Genomic DNA, 17,045 nt, shown 5'->3' with positions numbered 1-17,045 from the left:
TAATAAAGTTATGTATTACAGATACTATTTTGTAAATTTGTTAATTTCTCTAGAGAATATTTTTAATACTCTATATCTAACATGTAATTTAGAAAAGAAAGTGTGAACAGAAGAAATAAAAACAAGGAAGAGAAATGACCAGGAGGGGAGAGATAGCCTGTAGATTGTGCTTCATCCTGGAAAGTTAAGCCAATCAATGTAACAAGGCACAACAACATGATATAGCTTCCCCGGGTATGGAGTTTTGTTTGAAAACCCATTCCAGAACTTGTCTTATATACCTCAGTGAGCCTCATAAAAGAACACAAACCAACACTCTTTGCAGATATATCAATGTGCTTAATTTAGGGTGGGGTTCTGTTGGGGTCCATTAGCAAGTTTTCTATGAATAGGCTTCAAGGATCCATGAACCCCTTGAAATTGCATAGAAATATTTTTGTGAGTGTCCACATGTGCAGTTTTTTTTTTTTTTTGAATAAAGGGTCACTAGCTGTCATCAGACTTATGAAAGTATTAAAAGATCCTAGTCTCTAAAAAATAAGCTAAGAACCATTGTTTTAGGTCATTACTAATTATTTGAGATTTTCTTCTCTCAGAAACAAAGGTAATATGTGTGCATTTGATAGAAATGCTTAATGTTACCACATATTAGCAAGTTTAATCTACTAATCTTAAATCTACTTATCATAAAATCTATTTATCATAAATATATATAGAATTAATATAGTTTTTGGTCATTATAATTGATTACAGCTTTATTCCAAATATAGGAGATCTGAACCTCTGTGTTTCTAGAGGTTATAACAACTTAATTACAACTGACAGTTTTTTGCTCTCAAATCATACTGTGAAAACTGATCCTTTGTACTCTACCTATATATCTTCTCAAAAAAGAAGAAAGACCTGGCTGCTGTGGCTCAGTGGATTTAGGGTCGGCCTGCGAACCAAGTGTTGCTGGTTCGATTCCCAGTCAAGGCACATGACTAGGTTGCATGTCAGGTCCCCAGTTGGGGGTGCGAGTGAGAGGCAACCACACAGGGATGTTTCTCTCCCTCTCTTTCTCCTTTCCCCTCTCTCTAAAAATAAATAAATAAACTAACAAATAAATTCATTAATTTAAAAAAAAAGAAAGAAAGAAAGAAAATGATGTGATTGATTTGTCCACTTCCAGCCCAATAGGACTTGGTCAGCATGGAAAACGAATGCATTTAAAAAAAGAAGAAGAAGAAGAAGAGAGGTCTCTAGACATCTTGCCTATTATCTTGTAAACTGTAGATCACTGGAACATTCTAGAAGGTCCATTCTAGGATTTCTCCCTCTGTGAGAACACTGAGTAGATCACAGATGGTGTGTGAGTTGGAATAAAGATCCCACTGACAGAATCAGTGCTCAAGAGTCAAAATTTGGAAAAGGCCTCCCTAAGGAGATCCGAGAGTGGGTCTGATTATGTCATTTGGCATGTGCTAAAACAAAACAAAGAGGAAAGTTAAATAGCATAGTACTTTGAGAAATACTTTATAAAATAACTTTAAGCATTGGAAAAGAGACACTTCCAAGGCACATTAAAATACAAATCTATAGCGGTAGATATTTTTTAGGTCAGCAAATTGTCCTCCAAAAGAAATGTGCTGTATTAACATTTCAAATTAGATGTTAATCTTCAAAGTGCCTTTCAACAGGAATTTACTTAATCTTCATAATCAGCAGCAATGGGAAGAGTCTTCATCAGAGACACCCAAACAGCTATAAAGCAACCTTTTTGTACAAGTCATGAAGGCTCTGGGTCAAGGGAGAGAGCAGCATGACCTTTCACTCCCTTCTCCTTGGGTTTGAAGGAGTAACTCTCAAAACTTCTCCATGCACAGAAAACTCTGATGGGGCCATGAGTCATATCTCTCTCTCTCCCTCCCCAGTTCCCTCTAGAGAACAACAACAAAAATCTTTGCATCTTGCCTTGATCAACAATTGTCATTATTTTTTACACTTTTAAAATGTAGATTTAAAACAGCACCCATTTTTGTATAACTGGCATTTTGGACCACTCCTTCAAGATGAAAATTAAGCCATGAAAAACACTGATATAGAAGTAAATCAGGTCACACACAAATCAAATAAAATGTCTTATTAATGGAGCGAGAAAGCAAACCCCAAACTATTATTTCTCACAGAAAAGCTGTTTCTTGATATAAGATAAAACCGTAGCAGAAGGGAGAAGAGGGAGAGCTAAGATGACTAAAGGTTTATTTTAGTTCCTGTTTAGAGAAGTGGTATAGAATTTTGATTAGTTCTTTTTTTAAGATGTTTTGTGTACCCTACAAAACGTGAGGCTGTTGAATGAGAAAGTACAGTGTGATACCAAATTGAGTAAAAGGAAGCTATTTAATGAAGAACAATGATACTTGACATGACACTTAAAAATGAATTTGATTTCTTTCTCATGTCTTTCATGAACATTTGTTTTTTAACATTTTTAATTAATACATTAGGCTGAACCATAGGTAAGTGATGATGTTAGGGCAGTTTTTATTTGAAAACAGCAATGTCTTGTGTTTCAACATAAATACCATAAATACTTCACAAAAAGTCTGTGAAACCACTGGTTTTAACAAGTGTTTACTCACCAGTGTCATGTGCCTGGCACCTTGCTCAGTACAAAAGGTGCAATAATGGCAGATGCCATGTCTCCTGGTACCTTATTATGACTATTACACTGTTAAGAATCAAAAATCAGTCCTGGCTGGTGTGGCTCAGTGGACTAAGCACCAGCCTGCAAACCAAAGGATCGCCAGTTCGATTCCCAATTAGGGCACATGCCTGGGTTGTCGGCCAGGTCCCCACTTGGGGGTCACAAGAGACAACCACTCATTGATGTTTCTTTCCCTTTCTCTCTTCCCCTTTCTCTAAAAATAAATAAATAAAGTCTTTAAAAGAAAAGAGTAGTCAAGCTGATAATTTATGGTCAGAAATAAACCCATTATTTAGCCAGTAGTTGATTCAACAAGTTAAAATATGCCTTCAGCTGATTTTGATAGTCTTTAATAAAAAGAATGGTTTAGGCATTTTCTTACTACTATGTTGACTTCAGAAAGTTGGTGTTTTTTTTAAATTCCCATTTTTCGTGTAAGAAACTGAACCACTGAATACAAACAAGACTTGTTTAAGGTCACCTTTATCTTCCAATCTTTGGCTGCTGGCTCAGTGCTTCATCTATTAATCAATTCCTTTCTCTCTTCCTCCCCTTATGCCATCTCCTGAAAAGTATGGTAATCAGTGCCTTAATACCCTAGCAGCCTGGGAATTGTTGGGAAAGGGCAAAGGCAAACAGGCTTTCTGGTGGGAGCATTCTGCTAACGTGTTTTCTGTAAAGTTTTACTCAGTATTTTATCCCCTCATATGTTGTTACCTCCCCTGTGCTCAGTAATTTTAGTTTGTGCTTTTTGTTTCTCTTTTTTTGTCTCTTTGGTGTGCTGGCTTTGTGTTCTTTTCTCTTTTTTTCCTTTTATTTTCCTTTTTTAATGCAGGAATCGGTCAAGGCGTTCCAGTAGTGGCGCTCATTGTGGAAGGAGGACCCAACGTGATCTCAATTGTCTTGGAGTACCTTCGAGACACCCCTCCTGTTCCAGTTGTTGTCTGTGATGGGAGTGGACGGGCATCTGACATCCTGGCGTTTGGGCATAAATATTCCGAAGAAGGCGGGTAGGTAATTTTCCAGGCCCCATCGGAGAGCTCTGAGTGCAGAGCCTCTGTTCTAAGCTTGAAAGAGAGGGTATTAGTTGATTAAGATGTGTGGCTTGGGAGGGTGGTGAGGAAGAGCAGGAGAGCATATTCTAAATGTTCTATGAAGTGGGAAATTCTGGGAAAGCTACACTGGACCACACTGATGATAAAGAGGAGGAGGGGGAAAAGGAGGCCATAGGGGCCTTTCTCTTTTCTTTGTTAGCACAGCTAATCTGGGCCACAGAGTGCAGGTTGGTAACTTGGGAAAAGCTGGGATGTGCAGCTTCCAGGCTGGGCCACCAAACACCAGCATCATCAAACCTCTGCATGTTTACAAATGCTAAACCTTTACAGAAACAATTATCAGCCTGTGCTGTCAAACCCCTCTAAACTGGCTTGTGAAGTGCAATCCCTGTAAAGGTAACCACTCTGGCCCTGAATAAACTTCTCTTGACTCCCTCATGCCCTTTCCTAGGTCTCTCAGTCCCCCAGTGCTGCTTTCAGTGGCCCAAAGCCCTCAGCCCCATGGAGGAGCTCCCTTCATAGCCCTCTTCTCCAACCTGAGGTCCCACTCAGTGAGTTGGGAGACCCAGGCACTCACAGGTTGCTAGAGCAAAGTAATTCACTTCAAGGTGTGAATGAGTTGATGGAGGAAAACTCAAGGAAGCCACTGAAGTTTTAAAGAAGGAACATCCTAACCTAATAATTCTCGGAACACATGAAACTAGAGGGAGAAAGGAGACCCAAAGGAGATGGGGGTCTTCTATTCACCCCTTTTATAAATCTACAGTAAGTGTTTACCGTGTGCCTTGCACTGAGATGTGGAAAAATATAACATACTACTGCTACCCTCTAAGAGCTCACAGTAAATCTAGTAAATAGACAAACTTGTAATAATAAAAGTGACAGGTGAGCTTGCTTACTTCAGGACACTCCCCGCTCTACCTCTCTCTCTCTCCCAGCCTGCCTTAGAATAAAGAGAATCAGTATGGCAGCTCAATACCATCTCTTTTCTCCCATTCTTTCCTTGTCTCTGCTAGCAGTCCAGGTGAGCCATTAAGTCATCACCCTCCCCTGGTAAGTTCATGAATCCAACTATGTGAAAGGAGGAATAATGAAAAGCATAGGGCCTCTCGCTCAACACTGCAAACAATGACAGTAATTTTTACGTCCTTTTAAAGCGTTTGCTATTCTTTTCAAAGCTAATTTTATAAGCACAGTGTTGAAGTTTGCTTACTGGCAAATTTAATTAAATTACTTTTATCTTCTTCTTTGATAGTAAATATTGGTCCCGTTTTTTAGCTAAGGACATAAAAAAAAAAGGAACATTTGCTCAGATACCTCCATAGACAAGTGTTCAAGATCCTGAGCTGTGCTTTGCTTTTATTAAAAATTTAGCCAGTTCTCATTGATTTAAGTATACCAATTTGTTCCTTTTTCTGAAATAGGTAAAGAATTTACACAGTTTTTATCTTTGGCCTATATTTTTCTTCCTAGTGCTTGTAATTATTTTATTATATCTCTATAAAGTAAATATAAGTTTGCATCAGAATGCATGCTTCCTTTCAGAAAACTAATGAAAAAGTAAGCTGTGCATCTCAGCATTTCAGGTTTCTAGGTCTATACACAATAAAAGTCTGTACCTAGTGGCTATTGTTGTCATTATTTTGGGTTGTGTGCCTTGAAAATATTAAAATATGTGGTAAGTTTTCCTTCCTGGTTCTGTTTTAGTAGCATGTTAGGGCTGGGTGGAACTCTATATCGATTAACCTAGGAGACAGAAACACAGAGAAATTAAGTGCTTTGCCAAGGTTACACAGTCCAGCTCAAGATTCTTTCTGGTGTATTATAAAAATTCACTGAAATGTGTTCTTTTGGTGTGTGCCTTAGTATTTCTCCTATAGAGGTACTTCAGTAATTCTCTCTTTTAAACATATAAGTGCACTTAAGTTGCCTACAGCTGCATCTTTGCATTATAATTTCTTAATCTTTTTATTATTATGTGCATTCCAAAAAGATAAAATCAGTGCATTCCTGCTTGTAAACCAGTGTTTAAGAGGACTGACCTTACATCATGTCGATTCTTTTACTTACTCCACCACAACTATTATACCCCAACCTGAAAATTGAGTAAGAAATCCCATACCCCTTTAACTTTGTTAATTTTAGTTTTAAAGCTAAAGTTTAGCTTTAGTTCTAATTATTCTATGGTCAAAGTATGCTAGGGCACAATCTATATGGGATCTATGCAAACATATGAACCATGACTGACTATCAAAGAATATGAAGTCATGCACATAACTAATGTGGAGATAAAGAATTAAGATATAATTTTGTATGGGGATTATTTAAATTAAAACTTTAAAATTAAAAAAAATTTATAAAATATTATGATTAATAGTATGTTCTTGCTACTCCTGGAAAGCAGTTATAAATTTACCATGATAAAATGAATTTGGAATGTTTCTGTGCCATCTGAATAACTGCCAGACTTAATCGTGTTTATTTAACTTGAAGTGAAATCGTCTAGCCACACATGTGCAACCAACTTAAAAAATTATTTCCAAAGAACATTATTTTGCAGTAGTGTGCTTCCTTTATGCTAAAAAAAAAAGGAATTAGCCCACATAGACTCCATTACCCAGAGGGATTTCTTCTTTCATTTCCAACAAAGTCCAACAGAGTCTGGGACATGTTTTACTATAAGTATATATAAATGCATAACTGTTTGTGTATATAAACAAACCTACATAAATATATCTAATTGTACATATAAAGTCAACTATAGGAAATATACATACCCTGTTTATAAAATTTCAATTGGGATTTGAAATCATAATTTTTACTAATCAATTGCTTTGGTAATTTAAATATGATTTAAATTTTTTTAACTTTATTTATAAGTTGTTAAATAATACAGGCCCAAGAACTATAAATGTCTATATTCAGCTATACAGCTTATCATGTTATATTCTTAAAGGAATGACTAAAATCTTCACATCTCCATTTTAGCCTTTGCAAACTTAATATCTTGCCTTTAAATTCCCTGCTGTTAAGCACCTTCCAAGAATATGAATTTGAAAGGGAATCATTTTGGAAGCAAATTAAAATTGGCAAAACTGAATAACTTTTGCAGATGAGATTACTTGAAGTAGAAAAAGACACTGCTAAGCTATCAAAACACAAATGGGTTTGGATAAACTAGGAGACAATTACAATTTAATTCTTATTTTTATTTTTGTCTTTTTCTCCCCATCTTGACTCTGTGGCATACACTATCTGGAAAAAATGCTCAAATCCTGATGATTCTTTATTGTTGTACTGAATTTTCTAGTTCCCATCCATTATGGTTTAGAGTGAGTCACAAACCACTTTCTTTAACCAATATCATTGCTTAAGGAATATTATCAAATTTTATCTCTGAATCATAAAGGACTAAACACTGAATGTAAATAGATTAGTGCTACCTAAATAGCATTACATTCAACTACCTAAATTTTTAAATAGTAAGATTCCATTTTATGCTAGGCTTGACTAAGCAAGATACCCAGTACAGAAGACCTTTCAGTCTGCAGGTAGCTGAAACTGAAGTTAGCTGTGACTTTTCCCAGTAACTGATAACCTGAGTCTAATGTTACAGGGAAATTTATCAGTCGGTGAGCATGCATTGCACATACGAAAAGTGTCCATGTGCAAAAAACACCTGAATAAATGTCATTTACCCAAATTCTATTATTGATACTTATGTTTATTTGGCATGTTTGTCCCAAAATAATCATTTGGATTTACCATTTTTTAAACACCCCAAGACAAGAGCTAGAACTTGCAGTAATAGAACACCTTATAGCTTTTAAGTAGTCTGTTCATAACTTTGGGAAGGTTATCAGTGGAGCAAACATCAAAAGACTGTTAATACTTTTTTTAATTAAAAATATGTGACCTAGAACGTTGTGTAAATTTAAGGTGTGCAGTGTGTTAATTTGATACATTTCTATATTGTAGTATGATTGCCATGGTAGTGGTATTTAGCATCTCTATTGTATTTCATAATTATTCTTTCTTTAGTGGGTGAGTAATTTTCACATTATGTGCCAGTGGAATTTGCGCTCAGTATTGTGAAGAGAAAATAAGCAATGGCTTTCTCTTGAGAACAGGGAATAGATAATATAGTGCTAATAAAAATCTAATTTTCCTGTTTAAAGGGTCCTTAATGAGGGTCCCAACATTTTTGGATTAGCTGCGTTAAAGGCATAAATGAATACAAAACAGAGATGAAAAAGGGAAAATATATTGCATGGCTTCAAATTATAAAACTATATCCTAGCAGAGTTAGTTTCCCTCCAGATGCATACCAAAATGAGTGAAGACAGGAGAAGGAAAATTAGTAATTTTGGAAACCCAGGTATAGCCTGTATTCCCTAGGACATGTCATTCTATGCAGTGATCGCTAATGTTTTCTTCTGCGGCTGAAGAGATTGTCATCTAAAACCAAAGGATGTCACAGCCCTATCATTTGTCTTTATAAGACTTGTTGAAAAAATGTAATTGATAGCAGTGGTTTGTATTCCAGCATGATTTAGATGTAATTGGAATGTCAAGTGAGAAAGAAGGAAACAAATATCCAGCATGCTGACTTCAAGTGCCCATTTTAGTTTCTGTCAATTTCATCTTACCTGTCTCTTCCCTAGAATTTTCTATAAGAAGGCACATCCAAATTCAATTCTGTTTGACTTTCTCAGAGGAAAGTAAGGAAAGTTGGAAACATCTTGTACATACAAAGAATTCTGCTGGCTTTATTTATAAAAGTTTTGTTTTTGTCAACTGTTTTCCAAGTTAACCTTTATTAAGTTCTTCCTGTAACCATGGAACTGTTAGAGGATAAGTGAGACATGGCCCTGTCATGGATTTTTTAATGGAGATTAAAACATAAACATGAATACAGATAACTAGCAGGGTATGAGCTGTGATAAATATATAAAGTATTAAAAATAACAGACAAAGTACTTGAGTGTAGTCTTCCTCATGAGAATCTATTCAACAGAACCATGTATGTTAATTACCCACAAAATGACAATATAATGACTACATTGCTCCTCCTCTCCTTTTTCATGAAAAACTGGATCTAAACTAAGAGTCAGCATGAATGACCAAGAAAAAGCTAATATATATATCTATCCCTTATAAAACTCAAACAGAAAAAGAAATCAGTCTGAGTACGATTGAAGGAACATGGGTAAGGGGACAAGTTCTATAACACAGTATGATAAAAGTTTGTTTTGTGTGGTAGCGTGTGTATGTGTATATATATGCATATATATAATTAACCCTTGAGTACCATGCATAATTGCTAAAATTCGTGTTAGAAATGCCAGGCTATTTTGCTGAGAAATGCAGAGTTTATGAAAAATGTCTATGAAAACATTATTATTCATTCCATTGTACTTTGCATTTATAGCCATCGAAAAAAAGAGTTGCTGGGAGCAACACTGGCACTTTTGGGAAAATTTTGTCAGCGTCGCTCACAGCGATGTTGGCACTCAAATGGTTAAATCAAGTTTATATACTCAAATTCAATGTAAATAAATTTAATTAATAAATTAATTTAATCTGATAAAATTAATTTAATTATATATTAATGCTTATAATTATATATATGTAGATATACAATGTGTGTGTGTTTAAAATTTAAGTAAAAACTTAAAGATAAGACTGGTAACAAGACTTTTCAAATCAATCAATCACCAGGTATTCTGAGTTCTAAGAAGGCAGAAAAAGGCAATTTTTTCTTTTGTAGAATATATAAAAATATAGTTATACAGATACCCGTGTTATTATATCCAAGTTCCACAAAGTTAGAGTAGCTTCATTTATTTAAGAAGGTAAAAAATAAAATAAATACTTTCATCTTACAGTTTGATATTTGATCTTTCCATGTGTGTCAACATGGAGACAATGAAGCATCTGACTTTACAAAAATTATCTGGAGTTCCTGGGGGAAAGTACTGGTGAGGGAAAAGTTTTTATTGATCTAAATTGGCCAGTTGGGTCTCTACAGTGATACATTTACTTTAGAATTGTTCAACTATAAGTTGGGGAAGATGTAGCCTTGAACATAAAGAGCAGACATCAGAAAAACACAGAGCTGGGTAGTTCATTATGATAACAAAATCCTTTTGAGGAACCACAGCCCACAACTTTTAGATAGCCCATCAAGGCCAAGTGAAGATTTTGAAGGTATCTGTTATATACCTCTGAGATTTGCTTAGGTAACTTTTGGCTGCTTGTTATATAGAAAACTTTCAAAATAAGTGTGTGTTTATTACATTGCAGCATGCCCGAGAATCGCCTGGGAAAGGAGACACAAGTCCCCTAAATATCCTGATTCAATGTGCTTGATCTGGGGTGCAGGAAACTGTATTGAAACCAAAACTCCAGGAGATTCAAACAAGAATGGTCATGGACCACACTTCCAGATTTTTTTTTTTAACTTGCGAGCATTGTATTTCTCCTTATACTTCTCTGGTGTTTTCAAAAATAGCTTCTTCACTTTCTTTGCCTCATGGACATCTCTTCACACAAGTCATTGCATTGTCACCACAAGTATTTTGTACCCTCTGTCAAATTTTGTCTTTGGAATCCAGTTGTCATGAAAAGTTTATTTAGCATGAATCACCTTATTTCTTTATTACAGCTGTTCTTGCTTCTAAACATCTGTCAGACTTGAAAAGCCCTCCTTTGAAAGAAAGCTATACCACAAAAAGTCCTCATTTTGACATAACTAGTAAACTTTTCTATTGGTATTTTTATTTACATGGATTTCTTAAAAGCATTTTATTCATTTTCTTATTTCTTTTGAAAATTAATTTCTGACTCATTCAACATATATGACTAATTAAAAAAGAAAGAAAAATGTTGGGAAAAGAAAAAGTATTTAAAAAGTGAACTGCTGCTAGTTGACTGTAAATAATAGTTTTCTCTGCTATTTGAGAGGCCATTGATAGTCATTATTATGCTCAGTAAGTTCAGCATTAGAAGGTCCTGCCTCAGTTGCCTCTGACTTACAATTGCAATGAACAACCATGTAAGAGTCCTGATTTCCCACTTCTCTGTAGTATTGATTTTCACTTTTATAAAGCTCCTGAACCCCTTCTAAAATAAAATCTTACATAAAACAGACAAGATATTAGTTTATTCTGTTGAAGCTGGGGTGGAAGACCTAGCCTACTGGTTCTCAATTTTTATCTTGCATCAGAATTAACCAGAGGGCTTATTAAAAATTGCTGAGATCCACCTCAGATTTTCTCATTCTATAAATCTATTTAAGGCCAAGTGATTTACATTTCAAAGACGTACCCAGGAGATGCTAGTGCTACAGGTCCAGGGGCCATACTTTGAGAACCCCTGTCTGAGAGCCACCCTCTCTCTGCCTGGCTCTCACCCACTAAGGCAGCTCTGAGGCAGTTCTGGAGCTCCTCTTCAAAATACCAGGGGCTTCCTTATAGAATCCAGTGGGAGACCATTAATTTACAGGTCAAGTCCACGTCCCTTTGCTTGGATTCAGGACTCTGAATTCTGACCCCAGTCTCTCTCTAGAGCCATCTCCACATTCATCCAGCAACCCAGCTGCTCTCCAACCATAAAACATTGCCATAGGCATCCCTGCCTTCACATGAGATGTACATATACATTTCTTTTTTATTGTTATTTTTTATTTTTTTAATTGAGGTTTATTTGACATATAATATTAGATTAGTTTTAGGTCTACAACATAAGGATTGAATATTTGCTTACATTGAGAAATGATCACTATAATAAGTCTAAAAACATCCATCAACTTACACAGTTATAAAAATTTTTTTCTTGTAATGAGAACTTTTAAAGTCTATTCTCTTAGCAACTTTGAAATATGCAACACAGCATATACATTTCTTTACCCACTTAATTGCTAGGTAAATTTTTTCTGAAGTTCTGTGACATAGCCTTTCTCTCATGAAAAGAAATAGTGGGGGCTTTAAAATCCACAATACATTTAAAACATATCTGAATGAGGCACAAATAATAAAATGTCCTGGTATTAAATGCCTCTACCTTAGAGGAAATGAATTCTAAATCAGCCTGGCTGACATTAGAATCTACAGCTGCTAGAAATAGAGTGGATTAACATCTTACCCAGTGGTATCATTAATAATAAATAATGTTTGCAATGTACTTAATGGGTTTCCTCCAGATTTCCCTTGCAATTATCAGATGTTGATTATGGACCACAGGATTTATGAAATCTAAATATAATAGTGATCACCTGCTCTAAAGTTTCTTCAACCAGAGAAACACTAAAGATGCATTAAAGTATCATTCCAAGGTCAACACAGGTCTGTACTACTATTGTCTAGAAAACTCTCCATTCAGTTTTAATAAAGTCTTTCCTTTATTGTTCTAATTGTTGGACAACTGCCCTAGAGTTGATAGATGCATTTATTGTGTTTTCTGGGGATATTCAATGTAGGTCAAATGTCTGTTTGAGAGCAATGGCTGCTAAAGGTCTTGAGTAAGCAGTAAAGAATTGGTTTCTCTAAATTCATGGAAGCCACAGTTTAGTGTCTTAGAGACAGACCTAAGATTTGGAGTTCTTTATGATCTCCTTGGTTTTCACCATTTGAGAGTATATTTGAGAATTTATTATCTCCAATGCAGAGATAACAAATCATTTTCATCTTGAGTGTCAACAATAATCAACTGGTACTGACTTCCTGGCATAATGTGTTGGGAATGCTTCTTAGACTACATTTGGGCTCAGAAGAAAGATCACTATGATAGATTAATATCATGCAAAAAAAAAAATTTACAGTTAACATGCTACAGATATCTACTCTTACACTAAAATGAAGACAAAATCTTATAGATAGACCTAAGAAATTTATCTGCCTAAAAGACTTCTCTTCTGAATAAATGTTGAACCAACTTTTAAAGCACATCAGTTGAAGAGGTGCCAGTGTTTTTGCCAGCTGAGGAGCCCACGCATCTCAGTCAGCTCTGATTCTCTCCTTTCTACAGGGCCTAAAGAAATACAAAGGTTGACTATTCCTTTTGCATTGATGGGATTTTACTTGGAATGAACTCTGAGGATGTGTTTTCCTTACACTTTTGGCAGCAGAAAATCTACCTGACCATGTGGCAGTTCTTGTACCCTTTGGCAACACTCCAATGTCTTCTCTTGGGCACATTCGTAACCAAAGGCAAAGTAAAAAAGAGAAATTGCAGAGAAACTGATCAGGATCAGTTACCTAAATGTCCTGCTAGTCCTGGCCTTATGTGAAGAGCTTGGCAGCCATGTCTGCCTCCAGAGCAGTGCTCTCCAATGACACTTTCTGCGACTATGGAAATGTTCTAGATCTCTGCTGTCCTATCAGACAAGCACTGAGCACTTGAATGGTGGCTGAAGTGACTAATAATTGAATTTTACATTTTATTTAATTAGAATAAATTTAAGTTTAAACTGCCTCATGACAAATGGCTACGGTATAGGATTGCACAGCTCTAGCATTTCTGCAGTTGGGTTCCACCAAACTGGGAACCTTAGAATGCCTGACAGATTTCTATTGTTTCCATCATGTTTAAATTATATTTTTTCACTCAGCCAACATTATGTTCCCAGCACTGTTCTAGGCACTGGCAAAAACACACCTGTGAACCAAAGAGACAGAAATTCATGCTGTTGTGAAGTTTACATTCTGACAGGATTAGATAGATAATAAGTATAAACATAATAAAAGGCTGTATAATATTTTGGAAGGTGATAAAGAGAAGGGAGGGGATTTCAAAGTTAGGAGGTAATGTCCTCAGGACTGAGAGAAAACATAGTAATATAAATTACAGTCCCTGCATCCAAGGAGATGCAGTCTAGTTAAGATTTTCTTAGGTTAATATGTCTTTATAAAATGCCACATGTAAAATGTATGGCACAAAGCTTCTCTTATAATAGGTACTAAGTGCCTTTCCTACCCTCAACCCCACTGCACCACGACCTTGTGTTTCCTTTTGTATGTGTATAGATGCCTTCTATTTTACCATATCTAGCTTGGGGTTCTAGAGTAGGTTTTTTTAATTTAAAAAAGAAGTAAAACAAAAGAAGATAAACAAAAGTAAGAAATACTTACTCTATGAGTAACAATGAATGAAATTTATTGAACAGTTTGTACCATCAAGGTGTGTGCATTCTGCGCAGTTATAGGCAGCTTCTCTAAGATAGTTCTAACTACCTCACGTCGCTGGATGGGAACCCTCAGGAAAAGCCTTGGTGAATAATTTCTCTAAGTTAGACTCTAAAGTAAGATCAGACATGCTATTTCTCACAGGCCTTAGCTGAGAGAGGCCATTTGTATCTGAAGTTGATCTTCCATAAAAAGCTGGGCAAACCAGTTTACTTATCCCATCCCACCTATTGGTTACTTTTATGTGTTCCATTCACATTGTCCCTAATTTTCTATTCAACTAGTGCTTTCTAAAAACCATCAACATCTGTCAGTTGCAGTTAAGTATGAGTTTAACATGAAGCATCACTTATCCCAAATTGCTCCTATGGCTTCTAATTGTTAAAAAAATATTTGCCTTTTAATTAATTAAAAGAAAGTTTGGACATCTGACAAGCTAGGAGAGTAACTCTGGAAAAGTAGTGGATCCTTGAAATCCATATGACTTAGTCTTCTCACACATAAGATCTGTAACTTCCTATTTCAGGAACAAAGCAGAAGAAGTCTCCACTTGTACCCAGTCATTTAAACCACAACTTACAAACTTTACATTACTACACTGAGTTGACCCTATATATTTAGATTCATATAATTTATTATTGGAGATTCTCCCTCCCTGATTCTCCTGTCCTCTAGACCCCACTCTGATGCTTTCAGCTATAATATAAGCTTAGTACGTCAGTTCACCTCTGTAGGCTTCAGATTCTTCATCTTTAAAATGGTTGCTCTGAAGTTGTATCATCCCTTTATCCTGAAGTTCAAATCCCTCAGCAGAATTTTCATATTAGTGCTTTCCTTAAAACATGCAGGCTCCAGAAGAATCAAGAGTTGATATGTTATAATATGTTATATTGCCCATGAAGGGATGCTACTGCAGAGTTTTAAGAAGGATTTGATAGAATCATGTTTCATTTGTAGAATCACCATTTGACCAACACTGTGGAGATGGATTAGAGGAGGATAGTGAACAAACCAATTACTGGTCTCTGGTACCATCTGAGTAAGGGCCCAAACCAAGGTAGACTGAGAATGATGTTGACTGGAGCAGTATTTTGGGAAGTCAGCTATCTCTGTTATTTAGTTTCTGGAAGGTGCTATTGTTGTTTTTCCTCTCCAAGAAGACCCTGAAGTGAGATGAGGGCACCAAGAAAATACCTCACTGTTTTTGCAGATGACAACCTGGGCACATTACAGGTTGATCCAAGCATGCACACATTTTACAGATGTCCCTTAGGGCATTTAACAGAGACAGTTAATGATAGTATCCATGGAAAAAAGGGTCCAGCCAGGTGCCCATGGCCTAAAAGACTTATCTATGCATAGTAGATGCTAAATAAATGTAAATAGGCCACTGAATCAAAAGAAAACATTTGTTGGTTCTATGCTTTAAATAAGCAATAACATTTTGAAAATATTGTCAGTGGTTATACTATCACTTTTAAGGAAAATTGTGGTTCTCATAATCAGCTGTTAAAAAGAGGAAATTTATTTATTTTAAATTTAATTTATTGGGGTGACACTGTTAACAAAATTATACAGGTTTCAGGTGTACAATTCTACAACACATTGTCTGTACACTGTATTGTGTGTTCACCATGCCAAGTCAAACCTCCTTCCATCACCATTTATCCCTCTATACCCTCCTCACAGCAATCTCCACACTGTTGTTCATGTCCATGAAAAAGAAAGAATTTAAGTAAAAAAGCTGATGCCGCTTAAATATGGAAAGGATCAATGCTTTACAATGTTTCATCTGAACAGAATCACTTGATGGAGTTCCTTGTCTCCAGGAGGATCATCATTAATATATTCCTTCTGTATATAGTTATGCTTCTCTTTCATAAAGAAATGGAATCTATTTCTTCCCTCCTCTTGAAGCTGGGATGCTCTTAGTCACTTGACTAATTGACAATAAGGAAATGACATTCTGGGAATTCCGAAGTTAAGTCACAAAAAGCCTTGCAGTTTCTGCTGTGGAGTTGTTGAACACTCTTTCTTGAAATCCTCACTTTGAGAGAAGCCAGCTGCCACTTCTTAGTCCACCTACCCTGAAATCACCAAAGGGAGCAATGTCAGCCATTCCATGGCCACTCAGACATCCCAGGCCCTGTGCCAGAGGAGGAATAAAGAAGCCATATTGGATGTTCCAGCCCCAGCAGATGCCACATGGAGAACTGAAGCCCCAGACGTATAGTCCCAGTTGAGCATTTATAGCCATCTTCAGCCACTCCAGCTTCTCCAGCTGGGACCCCAGATGTCATGGAGCAGAAATGAATCATCCCTACTGTGTTCTGCCTGAATCCCTGACCCTCAAAACCATGAGGGTTTTACCTGAGTATTGGGGTGACTTACCAATTAATAGATTATCAGAATATATGACATACGTCCCTATGAGTTATTTGAGGCTAGGACTGAATATTCTTCATTTGTCTACTCCTAGCATAGTACCTGGCACATAGTAGACACTCATATTGCTTGTTGAATGAATAAATGAATAGATGTACAGATGTATACATGGAGTGTTTGCAATGTTCTGCTCTAATTGAGCCTCCCAAATCTGCTTTGTATCTCTATTTCCCAAATGTAAGAAAGAACTGGTGACCACTGGCCTCTCTGAAGTGGAAAAGTTGTTTCTCCAGCCTGGACTGGTAAGGGCCTTACACCATTGGGCTGAGCAGATGTGCAGAGCACTGGGGATCCCAGAACAGAGGTCTGCGTTGCACTCAGAGGCCACAGCCACTGGTCATGCTACTTAACCAGAAGGAATACTTAGTGACTATTTCCTAAGGAGCATTATAGGGCAGTGTTTGTGTGTGTGTGTGTTTGTTCTATCCTCGCCTAGGGATGTGTTTATTGAATTTAGTGAGAGAGGAAGGGAGAAAGGGGGAGAGAAACATTGCCACGAGAGATAAATATCAATCGGTTGCCTCCCACACACACCCTGACCAGAGACCAAACCCACAACCTAGATATGTGCCCTGACTGGGGATCAAACCCATGACCTTTTGGTGTATGGGACAATGTTCCAACCAACTGAGCCACCTGGGGAGAGTCAGGAGAGTGTTTTGGTAATAGCAAATG

At 36.5% G+C, this 17,045-nt stretch overlaps 1 protein-coding gene across 1 annotated transcript in view; it reads left to right on the top strand.

The window, feature by feature from the left end:
• TRPM3 (transient receptor potential cation channel subfamily M member 3) overlaps window positions 1-17,045 on the top strand; it is a gene marked incomplete at its 5' end in the record, with an annotated part of 281,767 nt that overhangs the window by 71,573 nt on the left and 193,149 nt on the right. Inside the window, one exon of the mRNA XM_090275220.1 lies at window positions 3,522-3,696. Within this exon, the coding sequence (XP_090131346.1) occupies window positions 3,522-3,696 (175 nt within the window). The remainder of the gene's footprint in view (window positions 1-3,521; window positions 3,697-17,045) is intronic.

Source organism: Furipterus horrens, unplaced genomic scaffold, assembly GCF_987537825.1.
Source record: "Furipterus horrens unplaced genomic scaffold, mFurHor1.1.pri manual_scaffold_4, whole genome shotgun sequence".
Lineage (NCBI taxonomy): Eukaryota > Metazoa > Chordata > Mammalia > Chiroptera > Furipteridae > Furipterus > Furipterus horrens.
The sequence above is the reverse complement of the archived record's forward strand: the minus strand, read 5'-3'. Positions and strand labels throughout refer to the sequence as shown.